A 10,869-nucleotide genomic window follows, 5' to 3' on the forward strand; every position below is an offset into this window, starting at 1 on the left:
AGAGTACACTGTCATGTACCGCGCCCACGAGCGAGGTACGTCACAATCCCGCCATGCTCACGTTTGTGAAATGGGCGTTTCTGTGCACGCACCGCGTGTGTGTGTGTGTCTGTGTGTGTGTCTGTGTGTCTGTGTGTCTGCATGCCTCCTCTCTCTGTCTCCCCTCTCTGTCTTTCGCTCTCCCCCTTCTCGTTCTATGAATGCTTTGCACGCGTGGACACTGCCATCGTCGGCTTGTGCTTTTCTCCGCGCATCTCACCACGTGCCTGTGTGACGGCTGCTCGCTTGCCCACACGTTCACTGATTGCAGGCGGCGGGTTCGGCATGACCTTCTACATTGATCGCGCCTGATCCAACGAAGCTACAGCGCCACACTTCATCGTCCTTTCGTCCACCACCACAGCTCCACGTCTGCAGCATCATGTGCTGTTGTGTGATGTAACCCTCTTTTCGTTTTTCCCCTCATGCTTGTTGCCCTTGTTACGGAGAAATCACACAGTGCTTCTGCTCATGTATGACTGGACGTCTGGCATCCTTGTTCTGTTCGTTATTCGTGTTTGATCACACGCTACATCGGTCTCCTCTTTGTTACCTACCCTTCAAGACACCGCCCGTTGGCACATCTGTTCATGTCTGGTGTGATTTGTCTCGTTTGAGCACACACATGCCAGCGATTAAATGTTTTGTTTACTACTACTCCTTTCCTACTAGCGAACACGTGTGCAAACAGGCAGATACAGACGGACAGACGGACAGACGGACAGGTAGACGATACACAGACACAGAAACACACACACACACACAGAAACACACACACACACACACACACACACACACACACACACACACAACTTGAGCTTGCGTGCTATTGCTGCTGCGTCGCGTTGGGTGAGTCTGCTCGTTTCGCCACCTTGGGTGGTGGCCCGTCGCGTCCGTGACTGTCGTTGTTCGAATCAGCATCGGCAGCATCAGCAGCATCATGAGCTGTTGTGGTCGTGTTTGATGAGAGCGGTGAGGATGCTGATGGTGTTGTCTCTGCTTGTGCCTTGTTGCTGCCTGCAAGTGCATTGTCACCGTCACCAGCATCAGATGCATTTGCTTGTGCAGATGCTGTGTGCTGATCCCCATTGTCTGTCTTGTCGCCCTTGTTGTTCTCGTCTGCGTCCGCCGCACCCGGCGCTTCATCATCGCCGTGGTCAGCGTCGTCACTGCGATTGCCAGCGTCGGGCGTGCTGTCCATGCCTGCCCCGAGCTGCCTGTCCAGCAGTGAGAGCCCGTCGTCGTCGTCGTCATCAGCGTCCATCTGGAACGCGAGCTCGTCCTGTTTCTCTTCGTCGCCCGTGTCGCCCTCCTTGATGGTCGCCATCGCCGGCTTTCCAATCGCCCGCCGCGGTTTCATCTCAAACTCGTGTGTTGGCGGGCACTTGTCCACGGTCACAGACACGCGCGCAAGCTGCGTTGTGTACATTGTGTGTGTATTGACAAGATTCGCTGTGAGAAGCAAACACGAACACAGAGGAGGCACCACAAGAAGACATGACATGACGTACACAGGCAGCCACACACACACACACACATGCACACACCACACACACACCACACACACACACACACACACACACACACACACACACACACACACACACACACACACACACACACACACACACACACACACACACTGACTGACCTTGCAAGCACTGGACCTCGTCCTCTGCAATTGTGCCTTCCGTCATGTTTGCGCCTTCCTTCTCCGATGTGCGTGTGAATGGATATTGGTTCACGTTTTGCTGAATCGCTTGCTTTGCTTCTTTGGTTTCTTTTCTGATACACAGGTGCAGCACACGACCAGACCAGGCAACACCGCCCTTTCATTATCAACAACAACAACAATCAAGAGAGAGCGGAGAAGAGGATACCAGTCAGCAAGCGGGGAAGGACGACAACAACAGGCCCCAACTGTGCCAAGGAGACAACAGAGACGACGCACAAGGAGTATGTTGGTGTCATCCGACTCGACAACATGTCGCACAACGACAAGCCACACACTGTTGATGGAGTTGGGGCGTGGTGCAGCGAAGAACACGCAGAGCAATTGGCGCAAGAGCGCTTACGGTACGACGGCAGGCTGGCACGAGCACGCACACAAAACAGCAGTGTATGTTCGGACCAGCGTAACAAACAACGAAACACATGCACACCACAACAAAGGTATATTCAGCTTATAGACGGTGGTTGCTAGTACATGACAACGTGAAGAATGGCGATTGCTCAACCAGACTTGAAGAGGAGGATGGCAACCTGGCCAAGGTAGAAGTAGATGAAGTGCTTCGTCTCGTGTGTCACGTAGGAGCCAAAGTTGCGGCCAACAATGCAGTGCCACGTTGGGTTGTACTTCTTGTCAAACTCCTGTTTCAGATGAAAGTGAAAGAAAACGGGAGAGAGAGAGAGTGTGTGTGTGTGTATGTGCGTGTGTGTGTGTGAGTGAGGAGGAGGAGGAGGAGGAGGAGCAAAGTGGATGCGTGCGACAGCGAGCGGAGAGTCTCAAAGCCCGGCATGCCAGTCAGCAACAATCACCACGACGACGACGAGCAAGGCCAAGCAAGTTCAGTCCCACTCCACACCACGTCAACACACACACACACACACACACATGTAGGCACACCTGAACAAGCACAACACAACCACAAACAACACAAACAACACACAACACACACAATGCAACACAATACAACAATGCCGGTAGGGCGCACCTTCTTGATGTATGCGGCAATGTCCTTCTCGATGTTGTACTTCTCGAGAGCCTGGGTGGCACAGTCAATGGCGTCCTGCTGCATGTCCTCAGACATGTCAGCGTTCTTCACAACAGCCTTGCGGTCAGACATGATTGGGTGTGGGGGTGGTGAAAGGGGTGCTTGTCGTCGACAGGTGGCTCCGCGTTGAACAGTGGTGTTGGATCAGGTCGTGGAAAATGTCAAGCAATAAGGGCAGGCAGCACAGGAAGACAAGAGGAAGACGATTTTTCAGTTTGCTCTTGTGTGTGCGGTTGCGCTTGGCAACAGCCACTGTTTGCTCAGTACGGAAATTTTCAAACTATCCACCACGGTACTAATGCGCAGATTTGTCAGACGACAGTTGGTGCGAATCGTATACGTCGTGCAACAGCCATCAGCACAAATTGTGCTGACAGCAGGACAGGCAGCTGCGAAGCACGCACACACACACACACACACACACACACACACACACACACACACACACACACACACACACACACACACACACACACACACACACACACACACACACACACACACACACACATACACACACACACACACACTCTCTCTCTCTCTCTTCTCTCTCAAACTCAAACTCAAACTCAAACAAACAAACACACAATCACTCACACACAGAGAGATTCTCTGTCCTCTCAAACGATCATGTGCCAGAGGTGGGGCGCGTCCACGACAATGTCCAGGGTTGCCTCTTTGTTGCAGCGCGTGAGAGCAGCGTGCAACACGCTTTGCGTGGCCATCGCCTCGCTGCTGCGCTTGGAAGCGCACTCGCATGCATACAGCACGTGGCTTGCGCGCAGCGCTGCCCGCACAGCCGGCAACCTGCATCCACGTTCCAGTGCGAGTGAGTGAGTGAGGGAGGGAGCGGGTGAGTGAGGGAGGGAGGAACAGTGCAGGAGAGCCTGGACAAAGACGAACGCAGCAAGGCAGTCAAGGGAAAACAAACAACAATAACCACAAAAACACACACACACACAAGCTCACACAAACTCACACAAACACAAACACTTGCACATACTCACGCAAACACAAACAAACAAATAAACGCACACGCGCACACAGTACGCACCAAGGTGAAGAGCTGAGGACGCGACAGTGTGCGCGTACAATGTCCTCACAGTGGTTCGGATGATCTGTGGCACACAGCGTGGCCAGCACATACCCGGCACGGGAAATGTGCACCTCTTCTCGACCAATGCTGGCGCAAACAACATCATGCAGACCCCTGAATGTTGGAGGAGCAAGTACGACATGGCAACATGCACGGGTGAAGGAGAGCAACTGTCAGCCAGGCCACGTGACCACTCTCTCGTCATTACTTACTTGTACACGCGCATGGCAGAGCACACAAGCGCAATTACATTACGCGCACGCACACAAACAACACAAACAACACAAACAACACAAATAACACAAATAACACGCAACACACAACACAAACAACACACATGTTCACACATTTTCACACACACACACACACACAAAACACACAACGCATACACACACACACACACACCACAACAGCGTACCTGAGCATTGAGGGAAACCGGGAGGAGAGGGTGATCAGGGAGCGGAGGGCGGTGGTGGCCTTCTCTTCGTCGTCAGCGGTGAGAGGTTGGGGCCACGTCCCTGGTGACGCCGGCTGAAGAACACTTCGCGCCTCGTACAGCATCAGCTCCCACATCCGCCCAACACGCGGTACCTGCAAGGACGCGCACACACGAAGGTCATGAACGGACGCAGCAACCATTAACAGCTCAACCAAGCACAGGCGCATACACATGCGCTAACACAACAAAGATATTCTTTCCAAACACTGGTGTTTGACACACATTCACACACACACGCACACATGCTGCAGAGTGCTCGTGTGCACCCGAACACCCACAGTCACTCCAGGCATGGGACCTCAACGGTCAACGCACGTAGCGCTTGAGCTTCGTTTCGGGCGCCGCTGTCGTCAGCTGGAGAACGAGGTGGTGAACAACGGGGTCGCGCAGCACTCTCGCCGCCTACAGAGCACAGCCACAAGCGGTACACACGCGTGTGCATCTCTTGTTAGTAAACAACAACAGCAGCCGCACGAACAGTACAGAACACACTCACAGATACACAAGAACACACACTCGTCGCACAAACAAGAACACACACACCCTCACAGAACACATACACACGCGCGCACACACATCTCACACACGCACGCGTACCTGTTCGAGGGAAGGGAGAAAGTTGGCGAGGGTGGATGTGCAGGAGGGGAGGCAGCAGGCAATCTCAAGCAAGAATTGCACTAGCTGCAGGACACACTTGGTCATCTGCTCCACATCGCTCTCCGCGTGGTGGATCACAATATCCACAAACGGATCAATGACCGTGCTCAGACACGCGCCTGCCAGTAGCCAGTCGGCCTCCGACGTGTTGCGAGCAACAGCAGCGACAACAGCGGCCGCGTGAACGAACAGCGAGTGGTAGCGGCGTCGCACCATCTCGCTCCCCGTAAAGTGCAGCAGCCCTTGCAGCATGCCTGCCACCTGCGGCAGTGAACGGCACACAGCCAATGGAACACGGTGCGCCATCGCCAGCAGGGACAGGCTGGCCAACTGGCTGGCGTCTGGGTTGAGCAGCAGCAGCCACGCCCCGCTATCCAGGTCATCCTCAACCAGATCAGGCACCGCCAGACACGCGTCGCCGTGACCACCACCAGCGACAGCAGCGTGGTAGCGCCGCTGTGCAGCGAGCACGGCTGAGACAACGGCATCGCCACTGCACCCGGTCGGCACCTCTCCGCTCCCATACGCGGCGAGCGCCCGTGGGCGGTGCGAGACGGAGAGGTCATCCAGCGCGAGCACCAGGTCGTCCTCAAACTGCACGGGCACCGCTGGGACGGCCGAAGCCGTGTCTCCACCGCCTCCCGTCGGTGTTGCCAGCAACGCGTGACCCTGCATGGCGGGGCGTGGTCTCGCGAGTTGCGATGGCGTTTGCAGCATTGGTGCCGGCCTGCGCCCGCTCGACCCGTCCGCTGCCACACCGTGATCATCGTCGCCATCCCCGCTGTGGACTGCACATTCCACCGCATAGCTCCTCCACCACACCTCGCCCTGCCCCTGCTGTTGTTGCTGCTGTTGTTCGCGTGCTTCCTGGTCGTTCCCGCCGTCGTGCCCGTCCTTGGCGCCATGATCGCTGCTCGTGTGACTTCGGGCTGCTGCACCGCCCCCAATGATGGTTCCTGCTTTTGGTTTCCGGCGCTTTGGCGGCGCCAGTAGCCGGGAAACCAGCCGATGCACTGCCCCATCCACGTGCATGTGGGCGTATGCCATGGCTAGACTGCCGTTGGTACCGGTGTTGCTGCTGTTGCCGTTGCCGTTGCTACTGCTGCTGTGACTATTCCTCGCGTTGGTGCTTCGGGCAGCGCTGTCTCCACCCGCGACCACCATCGTCGAGAGCACTGGCAGCCGGCACGCGCCCAGCAGCGCCGTACACACGTGCACCGACGCCGCCTCCAACAGAGCTGCACGCTTGCAGCTGGCGTTGCTGGCGTTGCTGGCGCTGCTGGCGCTGCTGCTGCTGCTGTCGGTCCCTGCGCTTGCGCGTGTGCCCTGTGCAGTGGCGGGAAAGAGGGCCGGTCGCCAGCGCGTGATCTGGCGAACCAGCGCCATGACGGCATCTGCAGCGTGTTGTGTCGGCTCCACAACACCGCCGCTCACCATTGCGGGGCTCTTGTGCTGCGATATGGACGGTGCCAGCCCAAGGGAAAAGAGGACAAATTGCACACACGACTCTGCATCCAGCAGCAGCCATTCCAAAGCGTTGCGAGGGCGAGCACCACCGTTGACCCAGGCCGCCGTGCCACTACCGCCTCTTTCTTGGTGCATGAGGGCGTGTTGGGTGCGCAACACCGCCAGCAGCCGCTGCTCCTGCCCACGGTCCACAGCAATGCCAACGTTGCTGCTGGTGATGATGGCTGTAGCAGGGGCTGGTGTGGTGCTCAAACCAATGCCGTCGGCGTCGCCGCTGCTGTTCTTGTCGCCTGCTGTGCTGACGGCCCAAATCCACGCCCACACGCGGGCGACCGCGCACATGTCCAGCACCAGCGCGTCCTTGTTGTGTGGAAGACAGGACCGGTTGGCCTCTGCGCGCGTCAGGTGCGCGAGCGCATCGTGGGTGAGCGCTGGATCCCACGTCTCAACGACGCGTGTGCTGTCGCTGTCAACACCGTTCACATGCAAGTGAACGCGGTACGCGACGTGACGCAGCAATGCCCGCTGATCCTCGGCCGAACATACATGCAAAAGCCGTGACAGCATCAGTCGGCCTGAAAACCAAGGGGAAAAGACATGAGAGGCGAGGAGGACAGGAAACATACACACATGTACACGACACGACACGTACACAGAGCGACACGTGAACACACACATGTACACACACATGTAAAGACACACACACACATGTAAAGACACACACACATGTACACACACACACACCTCTGGCGTCGCGTCGAAGCAGGAGATCAGCAGCTGTTGCGAGAAAGACATCGTCGATGGCGGTGGTGGGCCAGTCCGCACACCACTCCATCCCAAACACGCGACCTGCGATGCAACAGTAACCGTCGACAGGTGCCAGAGCGAGCAGCGAACATAGGTATGTGGAGCACGCAAGAGGATGGTAAGAGCTGGCAGGGTATCGAGCCAACATGCATGGTCAAATACACACACACATGCACATACACATGCACACATACGCACACACACACTCACTCACTCAAACACACACACTCTCACTCAAACACACACTCTCTCTCACACTCACACACCCTTTGCAGATGAGACGAACACGCGGGTGATGATCGCGCAGACGGCGGCGTGAAGGTGAGCGCGATGGCGCGTCACAACTGCCATGATGGCTGCTCGCAGCTGTGATGCAACTCGTGCGTACATGCGCACGTGTGTGTGGGCAACTAAGCACGCTGCAATCGCATCCCCAACTGCCGACACCACAGCCTGCTGCGCTGCTGTCAGCGGCTGGTGTTCCTGAGCGGCATCCTGCGATGGTGCGGGTGGGAATGCGTGCAGCAGCAGCGGCGTCGCATCAAACCCGCGCGTGCACCCCCGCCTCAGCTGTGACATGGTTGCGTCCTGCGTCGTCAGCCGTGTCAGCACGTGGTGAGCGTTGCCTTCAGCTGCGTCACCTGCGTCCTCGCTGGTGTGGAGTGGCTCCAGTTCAACGGGTGCACGATGCAGTGCCGCCTGCTGGAGACTTGCTGCCGTTGCTGCCGTTGCCACTGCTGTTGCTGTTGTTGGTGGTGTTGTAGTTCTGTCCCTTCCCAATACTTGGCGATAAGCGGTGTGGAAGGACGCCGGCAGTAGAGGGATCGCAGTTTCTTGCTCTTGGGGCATTTCCAGCTGCACACGAACACGCAAACACGCAAACACGCAAACACGCAAACACGCAAACACACAAACATTGAGCAGATAATGCACACGCATGCGGAGAGAACAGAGAGAACATGTGAGTAACGAAGCAACGAGCTCAGCAACCAATGCAAACACTCACCCCCAGCCAATCCCATACCATCACCGCCGCCACCAAAGCCGTCGCAAGTGCACTGTTCAATCAGACCTGTTTTGCCTTTGCTGTAATCCTGCCAACGAGGCCGCGGACATGGGCGAGAGTGCGTGGGCCGAGCGGGTTGCGCTCCTGCTTGCGCTGCTGCTGCTGTTGCTGCCACGATGACGCAAATGCTTCGGCGATGTCCGTGATGGTGGCAGCCGTGGCCCGGTTGATGCAACGAAGCACGCGCGTGACCACGGTGAGCGTCGCCTTTGTGGACAAGGAACCGGACAGCAGCTGCGTAAACTCGTCAGCAACCCTTGCGCCATGTTTGCGACCATGGCCAAGAAGGGTGCCCTCAGCACTTGATGGTGTCATGGACATGCTGGCCGCTGTCAGAGTGGTGGTTGGGGCTGTTGACGCTGCCGTTCCCGGCTGCATTTGCTCTGTTCTCAGGCATGCTGCAAGTGCAGCGCGCATCAGGGTGCATGCCTGGCTGTTCTGCTCGCTCGACAGCACATCCACCGCCCGCTGAAGGTTGTGCCGAATGCTCTGTGCACGTGCAAGTGGCAATCGTTCTCGTAACCACTGCTGCAGCACCTCCGCCCGGTTTGCATCGCCTCCACCACCACCATCATTCTCAGTATCACCGCCACCATCACCATCATTGTCGCCAGCATCACCACTGCGGTGGCTCTTGGCTGGTTGCGTGTGCGGAAAAGTGAGCGTGGCAGCGGCAATGATGGCTGCCTCTGACACTGTGAGTGCGCTCGTGAGCACACGCAGGAGCACGCGCGAGGGCGTGTCTGCAAGCACGGCGGTCACCACCTCGGTATCCGGTGACTGCAGCCACAAGTGTAGATGCGTGGTGGAAACCACCGCAGGCAAGATGCGCAGGCGAATCAGTGCAGCCGCGTGCACTTCACACGGACGCACGCGCTGTACGGCAGCAAGCACGCTTCCGCCCATGTGCTCCAGCACAAGAGAGCACAGATTGTCCACGAATGACCTTGCTCCCTCGTACCATGCCGCACCCGCACCACCCGCCGCTGCCGCTGTGATTGCGATGCACATGCTGGCAACCATGCGTTCATCCGGCACACAACCCTGTGTTGCAGCTGCTTTTGCTGCGTCTGTCCCTTTTCCTCGCTTTGCGTCTGGCGCCAATCCGTCATCATCATCATCATCACCACCACCACCACCACCACCACCACCATGATTATCGCCACCATTGCCGCTGCCAGCTGCGGCCAGGCAGCGCTCCAGCGCCGGCATCACCACAGAGGAGGAGAGCGCTGTTGCACCGCGGGTGTGGAGCAGCACGCATTCAAGGACGCGCGGGCGGGCGTGTGCAATCAACGACAGTTGAAGCAGCAATGCGTTCACGTTGTGCTCGCTTCCAGTCTGGTCCTTGATCGCATGCACATCCTCGTTGTCTTCAGCGCCACAATCGGTGTCACAGCCGTAAAGCAGCAAGCCCACGAGGTAGGCCGCCGCCAGATCGGGTTCTTCTTCGTGCAGTGCGGCCGTTACAAACGACTGCCACAGCACCGCCTCGCTCGTGTTCTTCGTCGCCTCCCCAACAGCTGTTTCCGCCGCCGCCGTTGCTGCTTCTTGTGGTGTCTCATTGCCGCCATCGTGGCGACGGCACCACTGCATGATCGCCAGCACCACGTCCGCCACCTTCGCGGGCGTTGCCGCGGCATCAGCCTCCACGCCTCTCAGGCGGTCCGAAACGCGGACGGCAATACTTGCAAGCACAAATCGTGTTGCGGCGCGTGCCTGGGGCGAGCGGCTGTGCAGGCGCGGCACGAGATCAAGGGTGAGGCGGTGCAGGTCGTGCTCTGGTGTTGTTGCCAGCGACTGCGTGAACTTGGACATGACGGCGGTGGCGTGGACGCTGCTGCTGCTGCTCAGAAGAAGTTTGCCCAGGATGTTGCCAGGGATGCGCTCAATCAAGTCGCGACGCGTTGCAAGCATGGCGCTCAGCCAGCCAAGGTCGTGCTCCTGGGTCGTGCCTTCGCCTTGGAGCGACCCCGCTGCCTGTGCACCGCCAGGTGCTGATGGCACTGAGGAGGTGGCTGTGCGTGCGAGCACGCGTTGCAGCATGTCTGGTTCTCTGCAGTCCAGCAGCACAGCTTGCATGTTGACGTGGTGGTCGAGCTCACGAACGGCCTGCAGCGTGATGGCGCTCGGCAGCCGCTTGTTCCCAATCACATCTGGCTCCACCAAGTCCACTTTTCCAAGGAGTTTGCTTGACGCGCGCGTTGGCGTCGCCTCCTTGAACGTCATCGCCAGGAACTGCTCGTACGCCAGGATCCAGTCTGTCTCCGAATCGCTCTGCACGTCATGTGTGTGTGTGTGTTTTGGGGTGGGGGAAGTGCCGTGAGAGACAGGCAGACAGACAGACGGACAGATAGACAGACAGAAAGAAAGAGAGAGAGGCAGTGTGTGTGTGTGTGTGTGTGTGTGTGTGTGTGTGTGTGTGTGTGTGTGTGTGTGTGGTGGTGGTGGTGGCTCGGGTCGT

The 10,869-nt window shown here is 57.7% G+C and overlaps 4 protein-coding genes across 4 annotated transcripts in view; 1 reads left to right on the top strand and 3 right to left on the bottom strand.

Moving 5' to 3' along the window:
- The window catches only part of PTSG_02061 (uncharacterized protein), a 6,382-nt gene extending 5,746 nt beyond the window's left edge, over positions 1 to 636 (top strand). Inside the window, exons 14-15 of the mRNA XM_004997994.1 lie at positions 1 to 35; positions 311 to 636. The exon at positions 1 to 35 is cut by the window's left edge and continues 65 nt beyond it. Of these exons, the coding sequence (XP_004998051.1) occupies positions 1 to 35; positions 311 to 351 (76 nt within the window). The 3' untranslated portion in view covers positions 352 to 636. The remainder of the gene's footprint in view (positions 36 to 310) is intronic.
- A 188-nt stretch (positions 637 to 824) lies between these two features.
- PTSG_02062 (uncharacterized protein) lies at positions 825 to 1,736 on the bottom strand (the record flags this gene model as incomplete). The annotated part of the gene is made up of 2 exons (XM_004997995.1): positions 825 to 1,491; positions 1,691 to 1,736. 2 exons carry the CDS (start codon positions 1,734 to 1,736, stop codon positions 866 to 868), a joined length of 672 nt encoding a protein of 223 aa, XP_004998052.1. The 3' UTR covers positions 825 to 865.
- Positions 1,737 to 1,779: 43 nt separating this feature from the next.
- Positions 1,780 to 3,073, bottom strand: PTSG_02063 (dynein light chain 1). The gene is made up of 2 exons (XM_004997996.1): positions 2,754 to 3,073; positions 1,780 to 2,409 (listed from the first exon to the last, which is right to left on the bottom strand). The coding sequence occupies exons 1-2, from the start codon at positions 2,883 to 2,885 to the stop codon at positions 2,272 to 2,274; spliced, it is 270 nt and encodes an 89-aa protein (XP_004998053.1). The 5' UTR covers positions 2,886 to 3,073; the 3' UTR covers positions 1,780 to 2,271.
- Positions 3,074 to 3,294: 221 nt separating this feature from the next.
- Positions 3,295 to 10,869, bottom strand: part of PTSG_02064 (uncharacterized protein) — a 13,167-nt gene continuing 5,592 nt past the window's right edge. Inside the window, exons 15-22 of the mRNA XM_004997997.1 lie at positions 8,412 to 10,682; positions 7,606 to 8,194; positions 7,277 to 7,381; positions 5,006 to 7,107; positions 4,724 to 4,810; positions 4,328 to 4,500; positions 3,868 to 4,023; positions 3,295 to 3,620 (exon numbers count right to left, since the gene is read on the bottom strand). Of these exons, the coding sequence (XP_004998054.1) occupies positions 3,434 to 3,620; positions 3,868 to 4,023; positions 4,328 to 4,500; positions 4,724 to 4,810; positions 5,006 to 7,107; positions 7,277 to 7,381; positions 7,606 to 8,194; positions 8,412 to 10,682 (5,670 nt within the window). The 3' untranslated portion in view covers positions 3,295 to 3,433. The remainder of the gene's footprint in view (positions 3,621 to 3,867; positions 4,024 to 4,327; positions 4,501 to 4,723; positions 4,811 to 5,005; positions 7,108 to 7,276; positions 7,382 to 7,605; positions 8,195 to 8,411; positions 10,683 to 10,869) is intronic.

The sequence above is a fragment of the Salpingoeca rosetta genome (genome assembly GCF_000188695.1).
Source record: "Salpingoeca rosetta unplaced genomic scaffold supercont1.3, whole genome shotgun sequence".
NCBI classification, from domain to species: domain Eukaryota; class Choanoflagellata; order Craspedida; family Salpingoecidae; genus Salpingoeca; species Salpingoeca rosetta.

Excerpts from the sequence above, each read along its gene's own strand:
- PTSG_02063 (XM_004997996.1), bottom strand. The coding sequence starts at position 2,885 with ATGTCTGACCGCAAGGCTGTTGTGAAGAACGCTGACATGTCTGAGGAC. Across the intron at positions 2,410-2,753 it reads TTGCCGCATACATCAAGAAG|GAGTTTGACAAGAAGTACAA; the intron begins GTGCGCCCTACC and ends CATCTGAAACAG.